Genomic DNA, 17,059 nt, shown 5'->3' with positions numbered 1-17,059 from the left:
TCAGGAATGATGGTAAACAAGTTGCGGTTCTTGAGTCTGTTGGAGACGCTCACAAACACTGAAACTTGTTACTCCTCCGGGTTGTACATCAGTTTCTGAACTTTTGCAAGGAAGTTGTGATTGTGTGAATTTTTCTTGTTCATTGCCGAATTTAGAGTCATTGTTCTGCCGGAAGTTATTGACTTGTTATTCTGCTTGTTTCACTATTGAAGCAAGTTCTCATTATAAAACATATATCACATTTCTGGTCTAAATTGCCGCCAAATTGTTTTATCATGAATGCAGATGCTTGTGTTTCCTGATGTTTTTTTTAACCTAATGGTAAAACGATCTGGTCATTCATAATAGGCTATATATCTGGTCATTCATAATAGGCTATATATGCAGAGAGCTGAGTAGTGTAGATAGGTTGTAATTGCAGTTTTGGCATTTATTTGTGTGCTGTGTTGTAAATATAATTAAGGGGTTCTACGTTATTAGTTATGGTCTTGGGATCTATCTCCTGAACTTGTACCTCTTGTCGATCCAGAACTTGAACTTTCGAATGGTTCTAATGTTGCTCACAAAAGATTCTGATAAATTTATACTTCTCTCACTTTGTTCATTTTCTCTCTTCTTATTTGCTTTTCATTTTGAGTTTCAAAGCAATGTCTAAATCTCAATTAAAATTGTTTTGGCGAAAAGGCCCTGTTTAAAGAGCTAGATATTATATTTCTTGTGTTTTTGATTTACTAGATATTGTTGAACCTCGATTAAGTAATAATCGTTAAAGTAATAACTTTGTTTAAATAATATTTTTTTTCGGTCCCAATATAATGGACACGGTGTATATTTACTCCTGATAAAGTAATAAACTCGCTAAAGTAATATTTTTTTCGGTACCAATCCTATTACTTTAAAAAAATTTAACTGTAGACGTTAGAAATGATGTGCTCTACACATGGTGGTGTTGCTTATTAAGTTCCCCGGCCGGCAGCGTAGAACCAAATTAAATGCGAATGGATTGGTCGCAACGGTGCAAACTGCAAATATTCGTTATTGATTACGGAAATTCGAGCCAGAGTCAAATTTGTGCTTCCTAAAATTGAGTTCTGGAGTTTTTTCTATAGAGTTTTCGAGTTTTTATCGAGTTTTCAAGCTTATTCATGTTTAACGAGTTCATGTTTACCGAGTTTTCGAGTCGAGTTTCCCAAATTCGAATTTTCGAGTTTTAATTTCGATTTCACGAAAATATTTGATTCCACTATATTAATTTCAAATTCAACCTAAAAATATCTTTTTTTTATTCATTTAATATGAAACAGTAAAATCTTAGAATAAAATACTTAATATTTTCAGTGCTCGACTTTTTTCCAATCAATTAAACAATATTCTAATATTCATAAATATTTTAGAGGTTCATTTTATTTTCATTATTTACTATACATTTTAAATAATATACGAAAATATATAATATATAGTAGCAATAAAAAATGTGATTTTTTATCGTGAACATATGTGATTTTTGCTTTTTGAATACATGCACCATAGATTCAAAATCATTTATAATTATATTTAATAGTATGATTTGTTACGAAAAGCAATTCGGGCTACGACTTACAAATTAAGTTTATAATTTAACAATAATATTGCAATTTGCATATGACAATGTTATAATTTAATTATTATAGTCTATAATTGTCTAATCATCAATCTATATGAATATAAAAATTAGGAATCGAATTTAACCAAGTGATTGATACATCGACTAGTCGAAAGATTAACTGAAATGATAATTGAGAAAAGTGATAATTGAGAAATCATATACGTACATTTCACTAATGATAATAATATTAATATTAGTTAAATATTTTAATTTAAGTATGTAAAAGTCTCTCTTTCGTATTGTTTATCACTATATATAAATATAATTATTTGAGTATTATATCCTACACATAATTAGTTTAAATAAGCCAATGTGATTTGATCGTCAAAAGGCCAAAATAACCATTTGAGAAGTTGTATTATTAAGTGAAGAAACTAAAATTCAATTACGAAAGTTAATATAATTTATTTTGATAACAACAAATAAATTATAATTTTTTTAATTTATGTTTAAATTTATATAGCATATATTGTGTACTCCGACTAATTAATATTGATTTTTTTCATAAAATATTTAATAACGGGAGTTAATACGATTTATAATTCTAACATAATAATACTTGTAAATATACAAAACCTAGAAAATTAGTTTGTAAAATTAATATTAATAGATAATTGGATGAAAAATATATTATCAAACACATGAATATTTTTAAAATAGAAAAAAAAATAATTGAGTTCGAGTTTAAGTTTTTCGAGTCGAGTTAGAATCGAGCTTAAAAAACTCAACTAGACTTTTTTATCGAGTCCGAAAATATTTTCGATCTCGAAAACGAGTTTGAGTCGAACCGAGCCCATTTATCGAGTCGAGCCCGAGTCGAGTTCGAGCCGGTTCGGTTCGAAATACACTCTTAATATTAGGAATATGGGATTTTTTTGTCAATATTTCAATTGAGCAAAACAGGCATGAGGATGATCTCACGCAACTCACATAAGGTTATAAGGTTCTTCTATATATTTTTAATGATATTTTTGTAAATATCATTTTTTTTATTCTGAATTTATAAATTTACCCAGTTCATTTATACAAGAAAGTGTTATAATCTCATGCTACTACATAAGAACATCCTGAGGTACATAATACCCAATTTCAATTAGCCTTTTAGAATAAAACACACTACCAATTCAATTCAGATTAATAATGTAATATATTAAAAAATTTAATTTAATTTAAATTAAAAATTCATAAAATATTAAAGTAGAATTTGTGCGTCACACGAATTATAAACTATCATATTATCAGTGTTCTAAAATTCTGGAGTACCCGGACGAGTAGTCGGAGTTATTTCCGATCCAGTTTAAGTGTACTCGGCCGTAACTCGGTTTTTTATTTTGACTCGAGTCAAACTCGGGTAAAACTCGAATTACTTGGAAAAAATTCGGTTTTAGAAGAAATTTTTTGAAAAAAAGAATAATATTCCCCAAAAAAAACTAGCAAGTGGGTACCAGTTTGTAACAAATAAATACAACTTTTAAGTATTTTTAATGTTAAAATAATTGTAAAAGGCTAGTCAAAATAAGAAAATAATAATTAATTATATTTCAATTCATTTATAAAATATTATAAATTAAATTCCTACTAAATAAAAGTTACATGTCATTTAAAATTTCGAGTTTTATATCGAGTATTATTTCGAGATACTTGAATATATAATTGATTATCTTATACATCATTTATTTATATAATACTTTAATTTAAATAAATATTAAAATTAAAAACTAATATTTTATTATCCGAGTTTTTAACCGAGTACTTTTTCCAAGTACTCCCCGAATACTCCGAGTACTCGTAACTACATGTCTTCGCCGAGTTGAAAATTAAGTTCCAAGTTTTTATATATGTATAATGAAATAAAGTTAAAGTATGAGGTCAAAATTTAAAAAATTATATCAGATTAAATCCCCGAGTGCTCCCCAAATTTGAAATAATCATTTTTTCAAAATAAAACCAAGTCCAAATTTTCGAATAAAAAACTCTAATCCGACTAGAGATGCACAAAAGGACCACCAGGTCGGGTTTTGACCGGACCTTAAAAAGCCCGGACTTTGACCGGGCCGGACTTTTCGGGCTTTGACTTTGACCGGACCGGGCTTTCTGGAAATATCAGAGCCCGTTTGGGCCCTCGAGGCGGGCCTAACCAGGTTTTTTTCGGGCCGGATCGGATTGGGCTGGGTTTTTTTCTAATTTAAATCGGATCGAGTATTATTAGAGATTGTGAAGAATACATGTGTTAGCAACTAGATCATCGTAAAAATGTATTAGTTTACATGGAATATTTTATGAAAACATTATTTCGTTGAAAACATTTAAATTCGACAAAAAATAAACATGTTTATAGAATAATATGTTTTATCATTGTTATGATAACAATGATATCCAAATATTGATAACAATTTTCATTATTTATGCAACGAAGTATATAAATAATATTAGTAATCACAAATATGTAAATATATATGTGTTTAAAGTATTATTTATATTTATAGTAAATGTGAATTTATAAATATATAAGAAAATATATTAGAATAATCAGATTATAACCGGGCTTTTTCGGGCTTTTAATCGGGCCGGGCCGAAGCCCTGTCTTTTAACCGGGCCGGGCCTTGCCTAAAAATATAGGGCCCTGTCGAGACCCGAAGCACAACCGGTCCGGGCTTGACCGGCTTTGACCGGATCGGGTCGGGCCATATTTTCGGACCCGGATTTTTTGTACATCTCTAAATCCGACCCGATTTAGAAAACCGCAAATTGTCTGATCTCTTTTATCCCAGGGTAAATAAACACCTGGAGGTTAACCCTAGTTTCCTTGATTGACAATTGGCCTCCGTTCCGTTGCCGGTAATTTCTGTTTTCTATCTTATATGTTTGAATTGAATATATTTGAACAATTAGAACAAAGATTATGGATGTTGAACTAGATCATTATGCTATTTTGGGCTTACCTAGCGGTGAACAAGGCTCTAAATTATCTCAACAACAAATTGGAAAAGCTTATCGTTCCAAATCTTTAGTATTACATCCTGACAAGAGACCCAATGACCCGAATGCCCATGACAATTTCCAGAAGCTTAATGCTTCTTATGAGATTCTTAGGACGAAAAGGCTAGACTTGCTTTCGATGATTTGCTTCGTGTTAAACGAGAAAGGGCACTGCGTCAATCGCAGCATAGTTCTAAGCGTAGGAAGATGATGAATGTTCTTGAGGAAAGAGAGAGGGCTGCGCTTGCGTCGGAGTCTAGGGGAAAGGATACAGATGAGGAGGAAAGGATTTTAAAGAAATTTAACGAGGAGGTCGCGAGAATACGTGCTGTGAATGCTAAAAAAGAAGTAATGCTAGATGATTTCGTAAAGGAAGAGATTGCCAATGCAAAAATAACTAGTAGCTCAGGTAGTCAGGGTGGTGGTTTGGATTTAAAAGTATCTTGGAATAGGATTCGCGGTGAGGATTATACTGCACAAAGATTAAGAGAGTTATTTCGGGAGTTTGGTGAGGTTGAAGACGTGGTCATTAGAAGCTCGTCTACGAAGAAAGGGTCGGCTTTTGTAGTAATGGCTTCAAAATATCCTGTGGTAATTTTAATATTTAACACCCTATGGATTGCTTTTATTGTGGTAAGCAGTTTTGATTGTTGATTCTGTTTTTCCTTTTGACAGGTTACAGCAATCAGGAGTGTCCTTGGGGATCTTCCAAATCCTCTTTCAGTAGTGCCTCTTCAGCCAGACGTCGCTCCCACCTTTTCAAGTGCTCAGAAACCCATTGAATCTAGAACTCCAGAATTAAATAATCTTGTTGGTGCTGGATTCCAGGCATTTGAAGATTCAGTGTTGGCCAAACTCCGAAAGGTCTAATATACATATACAGTTGTTTACATTCTCATCAAACATCGTATTTGCAAGATAAAGTATTGTATAAGATTGTTGTTAGTAGCTCAACAAAAATCATGTTTAAATAAATATACTATATTCATTTGAATATGCTTACTTTCCGCCCGTCCTGTATTGGACTGTTTATATATACTTATTGATAGAAGTGCTTTTGGTACGTCAATTTACACTGCATAAACTTATGGAAGTACCTGCGGGGGACCTTAAATTTTATGGCTACTCAAGTCTGTTGTCGTTTTTGTATGCAATGAATATTCACAGTCAATCAATTTTAAAAAAAAACTATATTATTAGCGTCCCAAGTTTTTTGTTCATGAACCAAGTGTACATTGCTATTAACTTGAAGGCAAAATTTGGAATCCTCTGTCTTTCGTTATATATGTAACTTTCTTTTGTAAATACTTGTATTTGTTGATGGACAGGCTGTGGAACGACAAAAATAATTTCTCGGAGCGCGTAGATCTTTAAAAGAAGAGTGTCACTTGGGGTCTCCATTGTTCTGAAGGAATGTTATGAAAGTAGTTGTCATGCTCCTTTCTTGATTAACGGCGGCTATGTTCTAATCTGTTTCTAAGCAATGTAGCCAGAATTCCAGGATCTTGTTGAACTCATCCTTGTAATGATCAGTTTTTGAGCCAATCAGCCATATTATTTGAATTGCATGAAATTCCCAAATCCGTGATGTACGTTTGGGCACCAGTACTGGTGCCCTATGTTGATATTATGTTGTCTTTCAAACTTGTCAATACTAAGATACTTATAAAGTAGATAAATTGCTTCAGGAATTATGGTGACCAAGTTGCAGATCTCACATGCTCACAAACAGTGACACTTGTTAATCCTCCGGGTTGTACAACCAGTTTCTGAATGTAAGGAAGTTGCTATTGTATGACTTTCTTTTTTTCCCTCTTGCTGAATTTAGTCATTGTTGTGCTGGAAGTTATTGACCCATTGTTCTGCTTGTTTCACTGTTGAAGCAAGTTCTCATTATAAAACATATCCAATTTCTGGTTCTAAATTGCTGCCAGGTTATTTTAATTTTTTTTAAAGGAAATTTACCAAAAATACAACTTTTTTATCATGATTGCAGAGATGCTTGTGTATTCTGATGTTTTTTTGTTCTTTAATTAATGGTAAAAAGATCTGGTCACTCGTAATAGGCAACATATGCAGAGAGCCAAGTAGTGTAGATAGTTTGTAATTGCAGTATAAGCATTTCTTGATGTGTTGTTTTGTTATTATGAGTAAGGGTTCAACTTTATTAGTTGTGGTCTTGGAATCCATCTCCTGAACTTCTTGATTGGGTTTCTGTCACCTCAAATTGATCCAGAACTGGAGCCAAGAGGCAAACGTTTATCGCGTTGTATCATCACGTAAATTTTTATTCAAATTGTAAATTTGAAGAAAATTTCCATAAACATGTATGTATTTTAACTCTTCCAACTTCCAAGCAGGCTTACATGATTATCTGTCAGTTAATCTTAATTGATGAGATGAGAAGAGAAAGCCGGATACTTAATTTCAAATATTTTAAGTACGTGATATCGTAACAATTATCTTGCACACATCTCTACCACGGTTAGTTGAACACATTTTCTGTGTATTATTAATAAACAAATTTAGGTGGAGGTATACATAGTGAGATCGGAGAGCAACTTTCATATTTCAGTTAAAAGCAGTATAAGGAAGAGACTAACGAGCAGCAGAGAAAATTAGAATTTGATCTAGCTAAGCCTGTGCTGATGGATAAAGTGTCAGTTTCTTATTGTTATGATAGATACGACTTTCATATACAACAGCTGACCACCATTGCTGCCAAAGATATCTATCTTTCTTCTTCCAACTATCTTGCATCATATTGTACACCTTTTAATGCCAAGAGTGCAGCTCCATATGCAGCCTCTGTTTGTTGTGCTCGACTCACTGGCAAACCTAGTATCCGTTCCCTTATCTTTGTCCACGTTTCATTTTGTGCACCACCTCCTGCTGTGAACACTTCTTCAACTTGGGTTGCCCCTAAATCCGTCAACAATTTATAACCCTCTCCCTATCAACACCGAAACAGAGTCATTATAAATTTAATTATCCTAAGATAACAGAAAGAATAACTTTAATCTTGTACAAATCTGTTGAAATATGTGGAATTCGAACTATGTTCCAAGATATCCATGCTAAAACTATGCATATCCTGCATGCTTTAATTATCAGATATCATGTCTCTACATAGTTACATAACAGGATCTTTGTATTCTTATAATGTGCAGGCTTAGATATTATAACTCATAGAAACATCTTAAATTATTTAATTATATACAATTGAATGGATTAATGATTTATCAGAAGATATAGGTTGCTTGGTATGTTGAACAAATAAACAGAAGTTTTCCGATACCACTTGAAATATGTTTAGTTTTCCCAGGATGAGAACACAATATATTAAACACCAAACAATAAAGTGCTAATGCAATATTGTAGTTATATGTACCTCTATGCGTGCAATAGATTCTAAAATTCCATGCAAGTAGTCCACATCACTTTCTGGACGGGGAGTTAACCTGCCAAAAAAAACAAATCATTAGTCACAGGGTCAAAGTATAATAGTGTCTTCACTCATAGAAACACAAGAACATTGGGCATGTAGAAGCCCTTCTGAATTATGCATGCCACATATAAACGTTCATATAGTTGCATAATGTTAATGAAACAACACAAGGACTTGTTGAAATTACATTTATGGCAATGGGCATGTAGAAGACCCTTATGAATTATGCATGCCACATATAAACGTTCATATGGTTGCATAATATTAATGAAACAACAAAAAAAGACTTGTTAAAAATTACATATATGATGTACAGGTGTGCAGACTTTCATGATAAGGAGAACTATCATTTAAAATGTTGGTCCAGAAAAAAACTGATGTATGGCCTCATCTTATCCTGAAGGTGAGAGCAGAACTTATTGCACACTATACATTAAGGCGAAATACGTCCAACGGATAGCAAATTTTGTTCGTGATTTGAAGTTAAGTTCTATAGATTATTGTACTTGCTGTAAATTTTTTTCTTGCTGTAAATTTTTCTGTAGAAGAAACACTGAGCTTCACACAAACTATCAGCAATTGAGACCAAGTGGAACAATTCACTTTAACCTCTAACTCAATTGACTAAATGCGTACCTGGGAGCCAACTTTGGGTCTGCTACAGGAAATCTCTCTCCAACTGTTTGGAGAGGATAGTAGTCTAATGGGGAAGCTTGCATTGGATCAATCTGCTCGCTTAAATTCTTCAGCTGCTTGTCGGTAAATATTTGCTTGAGGACTGCTCCTCCTGTATTTGAAGCACCTCCGACAAGCCATTTATCATCAAGCCGATGGCTATATACCCCATACCGTGCATCGTCTATTCTATTAGTGCTTAGGAGTTTGATAGCAAGTGTTGAACCCAGAGACGTTACCTAATTATCATATATTTATATTAGATTACAGAGTGCTTGTAGAAACTTAAGGTATAGAATGTTTAAGAATGCAAAATAACATAGAAAACTTGTATGACCACATCTATTAACAGTCAATTTCAAATCTTGTTTGTTTTAGAGCGGGAAAACCATTATAGGTTTCATGATGTTATTAAATCATTTGCAATAGCAAGCGACAGCAGGAAGTACATAGCATGGCTTCTGGTACAGAAATTAATTTGACTCTCGCACGATAAGGTAAATTGGTGATACATACATCTTTTTCGCTAATGGACAAAGGATCTCTTAAACTATTTAAATAGATGTCTCACAGATTTTCCTGTTTGAGTAGCACGTGCCGCAAGAAATGCAGCAATACTGTCAGTAGTACCAGTGCAGATAGCACAGTCCTTTGGTAACCCTGCAAGAAAAAAAAGGTGTGAAGTTCAAGCGTCTGAAATCTATCAGTAAAAGTTTGATATGCAAGTAGGAGTGGACTACATATGTTTTACATTAAAATAGAGAATAAAGATCGATAAACGAAGAGAATTTAAAAGGTTTCCTAGTATACAGTCACCAAGTACACTAGAAGCATGCAACCATATTAGCTGCAAGTTGTGTTCACTACATCCTGCCAAACTGAAATCTTTACAGGATATTCCCAGCATGAATTTGTAATACTGGAATAAAATTGAGATGAGGAGAAGTCTAATTATTACTAAGAACCATACCATATCTTGTTCTAATATCTTCTTTGACCAAACTTACGAAAGTTCCTGGGGCTTGGACAGAAGGTAAAACATATGAATATTCCTGAGAGAGCAGCCATGGCGGATATGATTCAAGCTCAGGGTCATAACCAACCTACTATGTCATAGATATATAAATGTTTAATGGCACCAGTCACAATTGAACAGTAGAAAGAACAAAAAAAAATTAAATGCAAAAGATATATTGAAATACTACCTTCAAAGCATTATTGTAATCTGAAACTCCAAGCTTGCCATGAAGAAGCCACAATAACCAATCTGCTTGATGTAAGAGAACTGCAGATTCTTTACTTGATTCATAAGATTTCCACCACGATACAAGCTTGCATAGAGTAGAAGTACTAGAACAGACTGTGTGGTTTACAGGAGCAATAGATGTTACTGCCGAGACAGCATCAGGACAACTTTCATTATACAAGAAAGGCCTAGATAATGGCTCTCCGGTTGTGCTGCAACTTACAAATAGATAAATAATTTAAGAGTCGCAATTTATGAAGCTGACAGGTCAAAAATCACTGTACTCCACACCTTTAACTAATTTGGAGCACCTGTCTATTATCATAGTAGTTGAAGAAGTTCCGTCGATTGAAATGGAAGCAATTAGTGCTCGAAATTCGTTTGGAATGTCTTCAAGAAGTTGATAAAGTGTCAATTTCCAGGAATGAACACAATCCATGACGCCCTTGCTCTTTCTAACAATAAAAACAGTGTCTAAATTTATGTAAAATCAATATATGCATAATGCATAACTATTTCAAAGTTGAAAGGCAGATAGCTTAACATCCCGAAACATTTTAAGATTTTACCTTAGCTAACTTACTAAAAGGCACTTGGAGTTGAGACATTGACATTGTTTGAAACTTATTTCATGATGTAAGTGTACTAATGATGAATAAGTACACTAAGAAATTACCATGTAGTTTGGGTACTCCCGCTTCCGTTCCGCGTGTATAATCCCATCCTTGTCAATGAGGGTATACCTAGCTCCAGATGTACCAAAATCCATTCCAAGATAAAGCCTTCTCCCATCAACAAGACTAACATTTTCATTCGCTTTACTACCAACAACAGGACGCATTCTTATATGTTTCGTATTATCAACACTCCGCAAAATTCCACCTCCCTGAATCAACTTGTTGGTATTACAGTCTACAAACATTTAAAATCATCTTGTTAAATGAACCAAATTTCGTTGAAGTTGCAACTTTAAAATTTACAGATATTAATATTTAATGAGCACAAAGTAAGAGTTCATCTTTATTTAAAAGCTTCTAATAATCATCTTTATTTAATGAGCACAAAGTAAGTAATGAGCACAATGATTTACATGAACTACTATTGTGTTCGTGCATCTCTGTATGTACATAAATGTTGCAAGAAATAGAGATAGAAGATGTACTTGAAAAGCCGAATTGGTGTCGGAAAAGTAGGTGGGACGATGTAAAGTGGTGAAGTAAAGCTACCATTGTCTCTCAACCTTGTATATTTTGCAACACAAACTGCTGCTTCCAGGATAGAGAGATGAAAAGATGATCCTCAACGACGTCGGGTAGTAGTATTATTATAGTTAAAAAGGAGTTTTCTAAAAAGCTTAAATCGGAATTTTTCGTAAAGGACCTTTCACTGATTAATCGGATAATCGGTGATTAATCGGAGTATTAATTGGAAGTAATTTATTTAATAAATAATAATAAATAATTTTATTTAAGATCTTTTATAAGATTTATAAAAATGAAATTATATATCATTAATTCAAGATTTTCATAGTTAAAAAATTACTATTTAGTAGTTCAAACCTTTAGATTTAAAATAAATAGAGTGAGGATAGAACAAAACAATAGAAATATGAAAGATGTAATCATTATTGAATAAATTTAGAATACCTTAAGATTGTGAATCAATTGGACAAACGAGTTGAGTGTTGAAATTTGTCAGTAATTCAAATATGAATTTGTGGAGAGGATTTAGGGATTTAAGAGTATACGATAGTTTCTGTATGTAAAATAGTCAATATATTAATATATTAATAAATAATATTAATAATTAAATGTTAAATATTAATTATTATTTTTAAGAAACTATAATTTTTCTTATTTTTTTTTTATTTTTAAACTTTGACCGATTCGACCGATTTTTCCCGAACTGCCCGACTTTTGACCGATTTTTTAAAAAACTGTACTTTGACCCGATTAATGATTAATCAAAACGGGACTCGTCCGAACTCTGATTAGTCGGCCGATTTTTAAAACACTAGTTAAAAGGGTTAAATATCGGAGTGTTCACTCAACTGAAAGTCATATATAAGTTTAATCATCAAACTTAACGAGGTATCATTTGAATCACTAAAGTCATAATAAATATCAAACATATACCTCAAAATATGTGTTCAAGATTTAAAAATTATTTCATGAAATTTTATATATTTTTCTTAAATCCTATTACAAACAAATGAAAATGTATAAATTCTAGTATTTTATATAATATAGTATTTTTTTTAAAAAAATTATCTACTATTTATTTTTAATTTTATAATCATTTTCTTTATTTAAATAAAAATATTTAGTAGATAAATTTTTAAAAATCTCACAAAATCATCTAAAATACTATGAATTCATAACTTTTCATTTGGTTATAATAGGATTTAAGAAAAATGTTTAGAACTCCATAAAATAAATTTTAATTCCTGAGCACATATTTTAAGGTATCTGTTTGATATTTCCTCTGTCCCATTAAATTCTATACATTACTTTTTGGCACGCTTTTCAATACTGCTTTAAAGCATAACTTCATAATAGTTTTAAAAATATTTTTTGAATAAAAGTTTTATGTTTAAATTTTAATTCAAAAAAATTAAAAAAATATTATGAAACTATACTTTATAGAAGTCTCGAAATACGTGCAAATAGTAAATGTATAGAACTCAACGGGACAAAGAGAGTATTCATTATGAATTTAGTGATCTAAATGATACCCCGTTAAGTTTGATGATTAAACAGATATATGACATTCAGTTGAGTGACCACTTTGATATTTAACCCTATTACTTAATGAGAGATTTTTGGTAAGATCGGTGCTGGTGTACATAATTTTGTACAAAAAATTTGTACAAAATGACATGACAATTGATATGGAATATTTTATGTTAGGCCCTTAATCAACTGTAGCGGGGGGGGGGGGGTGAATACAGTTAATACAATCAATTCGACAAAGTTTCAACATAATCAACAGTTTTTATATTAACTGATAAAAACTTATTACATATTTACTCTCTCGAAAGAATGAACAAATATCCTTGAGAGCTGCTAGGTTATGCGAAAGATATAACAATGTTGCAATGCATATAGCATAAACCTAATATGTGCTTTATATAGAGCACAACTACACAATATATAAGGAATCCTATTCTATTAACAACAAGGAAACCTGTACAATGCTTATGAGATAAAGTCCTTCACCGCCTTTAGTTCCTATTTTCTTTTCCTTATCGAAGATCAACCGATGTGACAAATACTAATTTCATCATCCGTTGACATCATCATCCATCGATATCCTTATCCGTCGATGTCATCATCATCCGTTGATGTAAGTTCTGATATGAACTTCTGATAGTTTCTGCTTGATATCATCAATTGCTCCTAACAATCTTCCCCAACTTGTTCATTATAGAAATATGAACAAGTTCCAATTGATGATGTCAAAACTATCTAAATGCAGGAATCAACTATGCATATTCAATCTTGCTTCAGTGAATATCAGACTTTACTCTTCATCTTGAATTGCTTCTTTAACTTGAGCAATGCCAGAGGTTAATTCTAGTTCATCAGCTCATAATGCTTCATTAATCTTCCTTCTTGATGATTTCATCTTCTTCTTCACATTTTTCTTCAGTATCATAAGCTTGTACTACTGTATAGATTGGATCTATCAGTGTTTGAGATTTAGTTTCCTTAGATAAGATTTTCTTCGCAACAACTTTGGCTTTAGACTTTGAAATCTTTGACTTCTCTCCTATCTTCTCTTTTCCTTTAAGCTTCATGTTAGCAGTTACAGTAACTTATGATCTTAGATCTTCTACCTGACTGATTTCCCTTATAACTACACCTCTGGTTGATCTGTTAGAAGGATCATCTTAATAAAGTACTTGAGAAATAATAAGAATATCAACATTTGTTGTCTTCATGGAATTCTTGAAGTCTTCATCCATTTGTCTTAGCTGTTCAAGATCAACTCCAAGATTTTCTTTTGCAAATATTCTTCTACTTACCTCAGAGTCAAATAATTGGATCTTTGGATCCTTGTAGAACAAAGTTGTCTTTCTTCCTCTAACTTTCAGAGTTTGAAGATATTGACTTACTTCAGCACCAGATCTCTCTCCAAAATACCTTGTCTTCATCAGCAGCAGTTGTGTCTTGTGAAGATTGTTGTATTTTAGTAGTCCTAGTCAAATCTTCTACTCTTCTTTCATTCCTCTTACTTTCTCCATATTGTCTAGATTGAAATTTAGTGATTACTTTTGATGAACCACTAACTCCAACTAGCTCTTCACCTCTTCTCCTTTTACTGTCCTTCTGTCCCCCTTATTACCTCCATCAGGTTAACCTCGTGAGAAAGTTAACCTAAAGTTTCTGATAGCTCTTCCTGACCATCTTGAGCAGAAAATATCAGCCATTAGAGAAGGAAGAGATTTGAGAAGAATAACTTTGGACGTTCTATATGGAATCTTGAAAACTTATGAACTTGAAATGATGCAAGGAAAGTCATTGAAAGCACACCATGGTCATATTGTTGATGGTTCAAGTGATTTAATTGTAAATGACAAAGAAGAAAGTGAAGATGAGCAAGATGATCAAGTTTCAGTTATTCAAGCTATGGAACAGAAAAACAAAGGACCTCAAAAGTAAGTTGTGTTGGATCTGGAGGAAGATGAATATTACACCTTGGATGAACGAGATGAAATGGATCAGTCCATGGCTTACTTGGCTAGAAAATTTTCAAATATTATAGTCAAGAAGCCAAGGTTTTTCAAAGGCAAGGGACAATCTTCCAACAGTAACAATTGGAAACCAAAAACTCAGTTCAATTCAGTTAGCAAAGGTGGCTACAAAACAGGATCTGTGGACATATCAAAGATAAGGTATTTCAACTGTGATGAATTGGGTCATTTTTCTTATGAGTGCAAAATGCCTAAAAAGGTGAAGAAAGACAAGGCATATCTTGAGCTGGAAGCAAAGTATGAAGCTCTCTTGAAGAAGCAGTCCGGAAAAGCTTATATTGCAGAAGGAAAGAGTTGGGATGACACTGATGTTGATGATGAAGATGAAGAAGTTAGAAATTATGCACTCATGGATTTTGAGCAAGGAGAATCATCTACTTCAAAATCAAATGTACCAACTCTAACCACTATTGATTTAAATGCCAGTCAATATAAGGAGAATGTGGAAAAAATGAGCGTGGAGATGTTTTACATACACACTAGCTTAGTGGCAGCTACTGAGAAAGTTAGTAGGCTAACAAAAGAAAATGAGAAGCTTGAGAGTGAAAAGCAAAAGATGGATCTACTGCTTATGGAGCTTGAGTCGGTCAAACAAGAAAATGAATATTAGAAAAACAAGCTAAAGTGTGCCAATGAGATTGAAGTTGTGTTAAGAGAGAGGATTGAAAAGAATGAAGTTAAGTTGAAATCTTTCAGGAATGCATCTGAGTTGGTTGGACAATACCATGAGAAGAACAAACCATGTGCTAACATAGCTATTGGTCTTGACTATAGTGCCTTGAACAACAAGAAGAAAGATACTTGTGGAAAAGGAAAAGCAACAGAAAATGAAGATGTTCCAGCTATGCTGAAAAATGTTGATTCACCAATGTTCAAAGCATGTAAGGTAGATTTCAGTGAAGAAGAGTTGATCATTAAACAAGAAATTTCTGATGAAGACAATGAGAAGAAAAATGCAGAAATAAATCCAACTTCCAAAGCTGAAAATAAGCACATGGTCAACCAAGATTTCAAGACACCTGTCAAGGAAATGAAAACTGAAGATGCAAGAAAGAAAAACAAAAATAGAAATGGAAAGATTGGGATAAACAAGTGCAACAATTTTGCTTATGTTGCAGATGCTCCAAGGAAGCAATGTCAAAAATGTGGTTCTGTGCATCATCTAACTCACCTTTGTAAAAAGGTTGTTAGCAAGCCATTAGAAGGAGCATGCAAGTACAATGAAGCAAATTCTAATGATCCCTACTCATTCTGTGACAAGTTTGTTGTATCCCTTGTAACTTGAAAGTGATGAAAAGTTGCCACAAACTGAGAGTAGACATCAAAGAAGTAAAAATTGGGTCTACATCAAAAAGGGAAAATGCACAACAGTCAATGAACTCTATTTTATCTGAAATAGCTCATTTTGATTCTGCTCACTCTGTTAACAAGAACAAAGTACCCAACACTGCTTGGGTTGCTAAACACACTTAAACTCATTGTGTGCAGGGAAAAAAGAAGAAAGATGGATTATAGACATTGGATGCTCAAGACATATGACAGGTAATATGGCCCTACTATCACAAGTTGAGGAGAAGGCTGACCCATTGTTGACTTTTGGAGATAACAGCAAAGGATTCACAATGGGACTTGGCAAATTGATTTCTGGAAATTTTGTCATTGATGATGTAGCACTGGTAGCTGGTCTTAAAGTGAATCTTCTCAGTGTCAGCCAATTTGCAGAAAAAGGTTTTAAAGTTTTATTCAACAAAGGAGAATGCACTTTTATCAGCAAGAAAACTGGTGAAGTTGCTCTGAAAGGAGCAAGGAAAGGAAGCTTATTTGTTGTAGACTTGGACTCAGCAAATGAGAATGGAATTTTTTTCTTCTACACCAAGGCATCTGTAGAGTAAAGCAAACTATGGCATAAGAAGTTGTCTCATTTGAATTTCAAAGCAATCAATACCCTAGTTAAGAAGGAGTTGGTGAGAGACATGCCTAATCTGAAATTTGCTCAAGATGAAGTCTGTGATGCCTGTCAATAAGGAAAATTGAAAAGATTAAGTCACAAGAGTAAAACTGTGAATTCTATAAGTGCACCTTTGCAACTTATTCACATGGACTTATTTGGACCAGTAAATGTCCAGTCAATTTCAAGAAAAAGATATGCACTTGTGATGGTGGATGACTACTTAAGGTACACATGGGTAGAATTTATGTATTCTAAAGATGAGACTCCACACATCATAATTGAGCACATCAAGAAGATTAAGAATTGTGTGAAAAGATTGATGAGTGATAATGGAACATAATTCAGGAATGCAATCTTAA

The 17,059-nt window shown here is 32.9% G+C and overlaps 2 protein-coding genes across 3 annotated transcripts; one reads left to right on the top strand and one right to left on the bottom strand.

The window, feature by feature from the left end:
• Positions 1-4,435: 4,435 nt before the first annotated feature.
• LOC141672448 (uncharacterized) lies at positions 4,436-6,502 on the top strand. Its single transcript, XM_074479053.1, has 3 exons — positions 4,436-5,215; positions 5,300-5,488; positions 5,953-6,502. Exons 1-3 carry the CDS (start codon positions 4,832-4,834, stop codon positions 5,971-5,973), a joined length of 594 nt encoding a protein of 197 aa, XP_074335154.1. The 5' UTR covers positions 4,436-4,831; the 3' UTR covers positions 5,974-6,502.
• Positions 6,503-7,228: 726 nt separating this feature from the next.
• LOC141672803 (D-ribulose kinase) lies at positions 7,229-11,298 on the bottom strand. Of its 2 annotated transcripts, none has more exons than XM_074479480.1 (9): positions 11,156-11,298; positions 10,670-10,905; positions 10,305-10,444; positions 9,953-10,211; positions 9,718-9,850; positions 9,319-9,407; positions 8,709-8,986; positions 8,016-8,085; positions 7,229-7,577 (listed from the first exon to the last, which is right to left on the bottom strand). In XM_074479480.1, exons 1-9 carry the CDS (start codon positions 11,220-11,222, stop codon positions 7,374-7,376), a joined length of 1,476 nt encoding a protein of 491 aa, XP_074335581.1. In that variant the 5' UTR covers positions 11,223-11,298; the 3' UTR covers positions 7,229-7,373. The 2 variants fall into 2 exon arrangements, with proteins under 2 accessions (XP_074335581.1, XP_074335582.1); XM_074479481.1 differs by having other exon boundaries at positions 9,953-10,205.
• Between the last annotated feature and the right edge of the window lie 5,761 nt (positions 11,299-17,059).

The sequence above is a fragment of the Apium graveolens genome, chromosome 7 (genome assembly GCF_009905375.1).
Source record: "Apium graveolens cultivar Ventura chromosome 7, ASM990537v1, whole genome shotgun sequence".
NCBI classification, from domain to species: Eukaryota; Viridiplantae; Streptophyta; class Magnoliopsida; order Apiales; family Apiaceae; genus Apium; species Apium graveolens.
Note: the sequence above shows the minus strand (reverse complement) of the source record. Positions and strands in the feature narration are given on the sequence as shown.

Coding starts and splice junctions, on each gene's coding strand:
- LOC141672803 (XM_074479480.1), bottom strand. CDS start 11,222: ATGGTAGCTTTACTTCACCACTTTACATCGTCCCACCTACTTTTCCGA. Junction 9,851..9,952: donor ATTACAATAATGCTTTGAAG/GTAGTATTTCAA, acceptor ATGACATAGTAG/GTTGGTTATGACCCTGAGCT. Junction 8,987..9,318: donor CTACTCAAACAGGAAAATCT/GTGAGACATCTA, acceptor TATGATAATTAG/GTAACGTCTCTGGGTTCAAC.
- LOC141672448 (XM_074479053.1), top strand. CDS start 4,832: ATGATGAATGTTCTTGAGGAAAGAGAGAGGGCTGCGCTTGCGTCGGAG. Junction 5,216..5,299: donor TGGCTTCAAAATATCCTGTG/GTAATTTTAATA, acceptor TCCTTTTGACAG/GTTACAGCAATCAGGAGTGT. Junction 5,489..5,952: donor TGTTGGCCAAACTCCGAAAG/GTCTAATATACA, acceptor GTTGATGGACAG/GCTGTGGAACGACAAAAATA.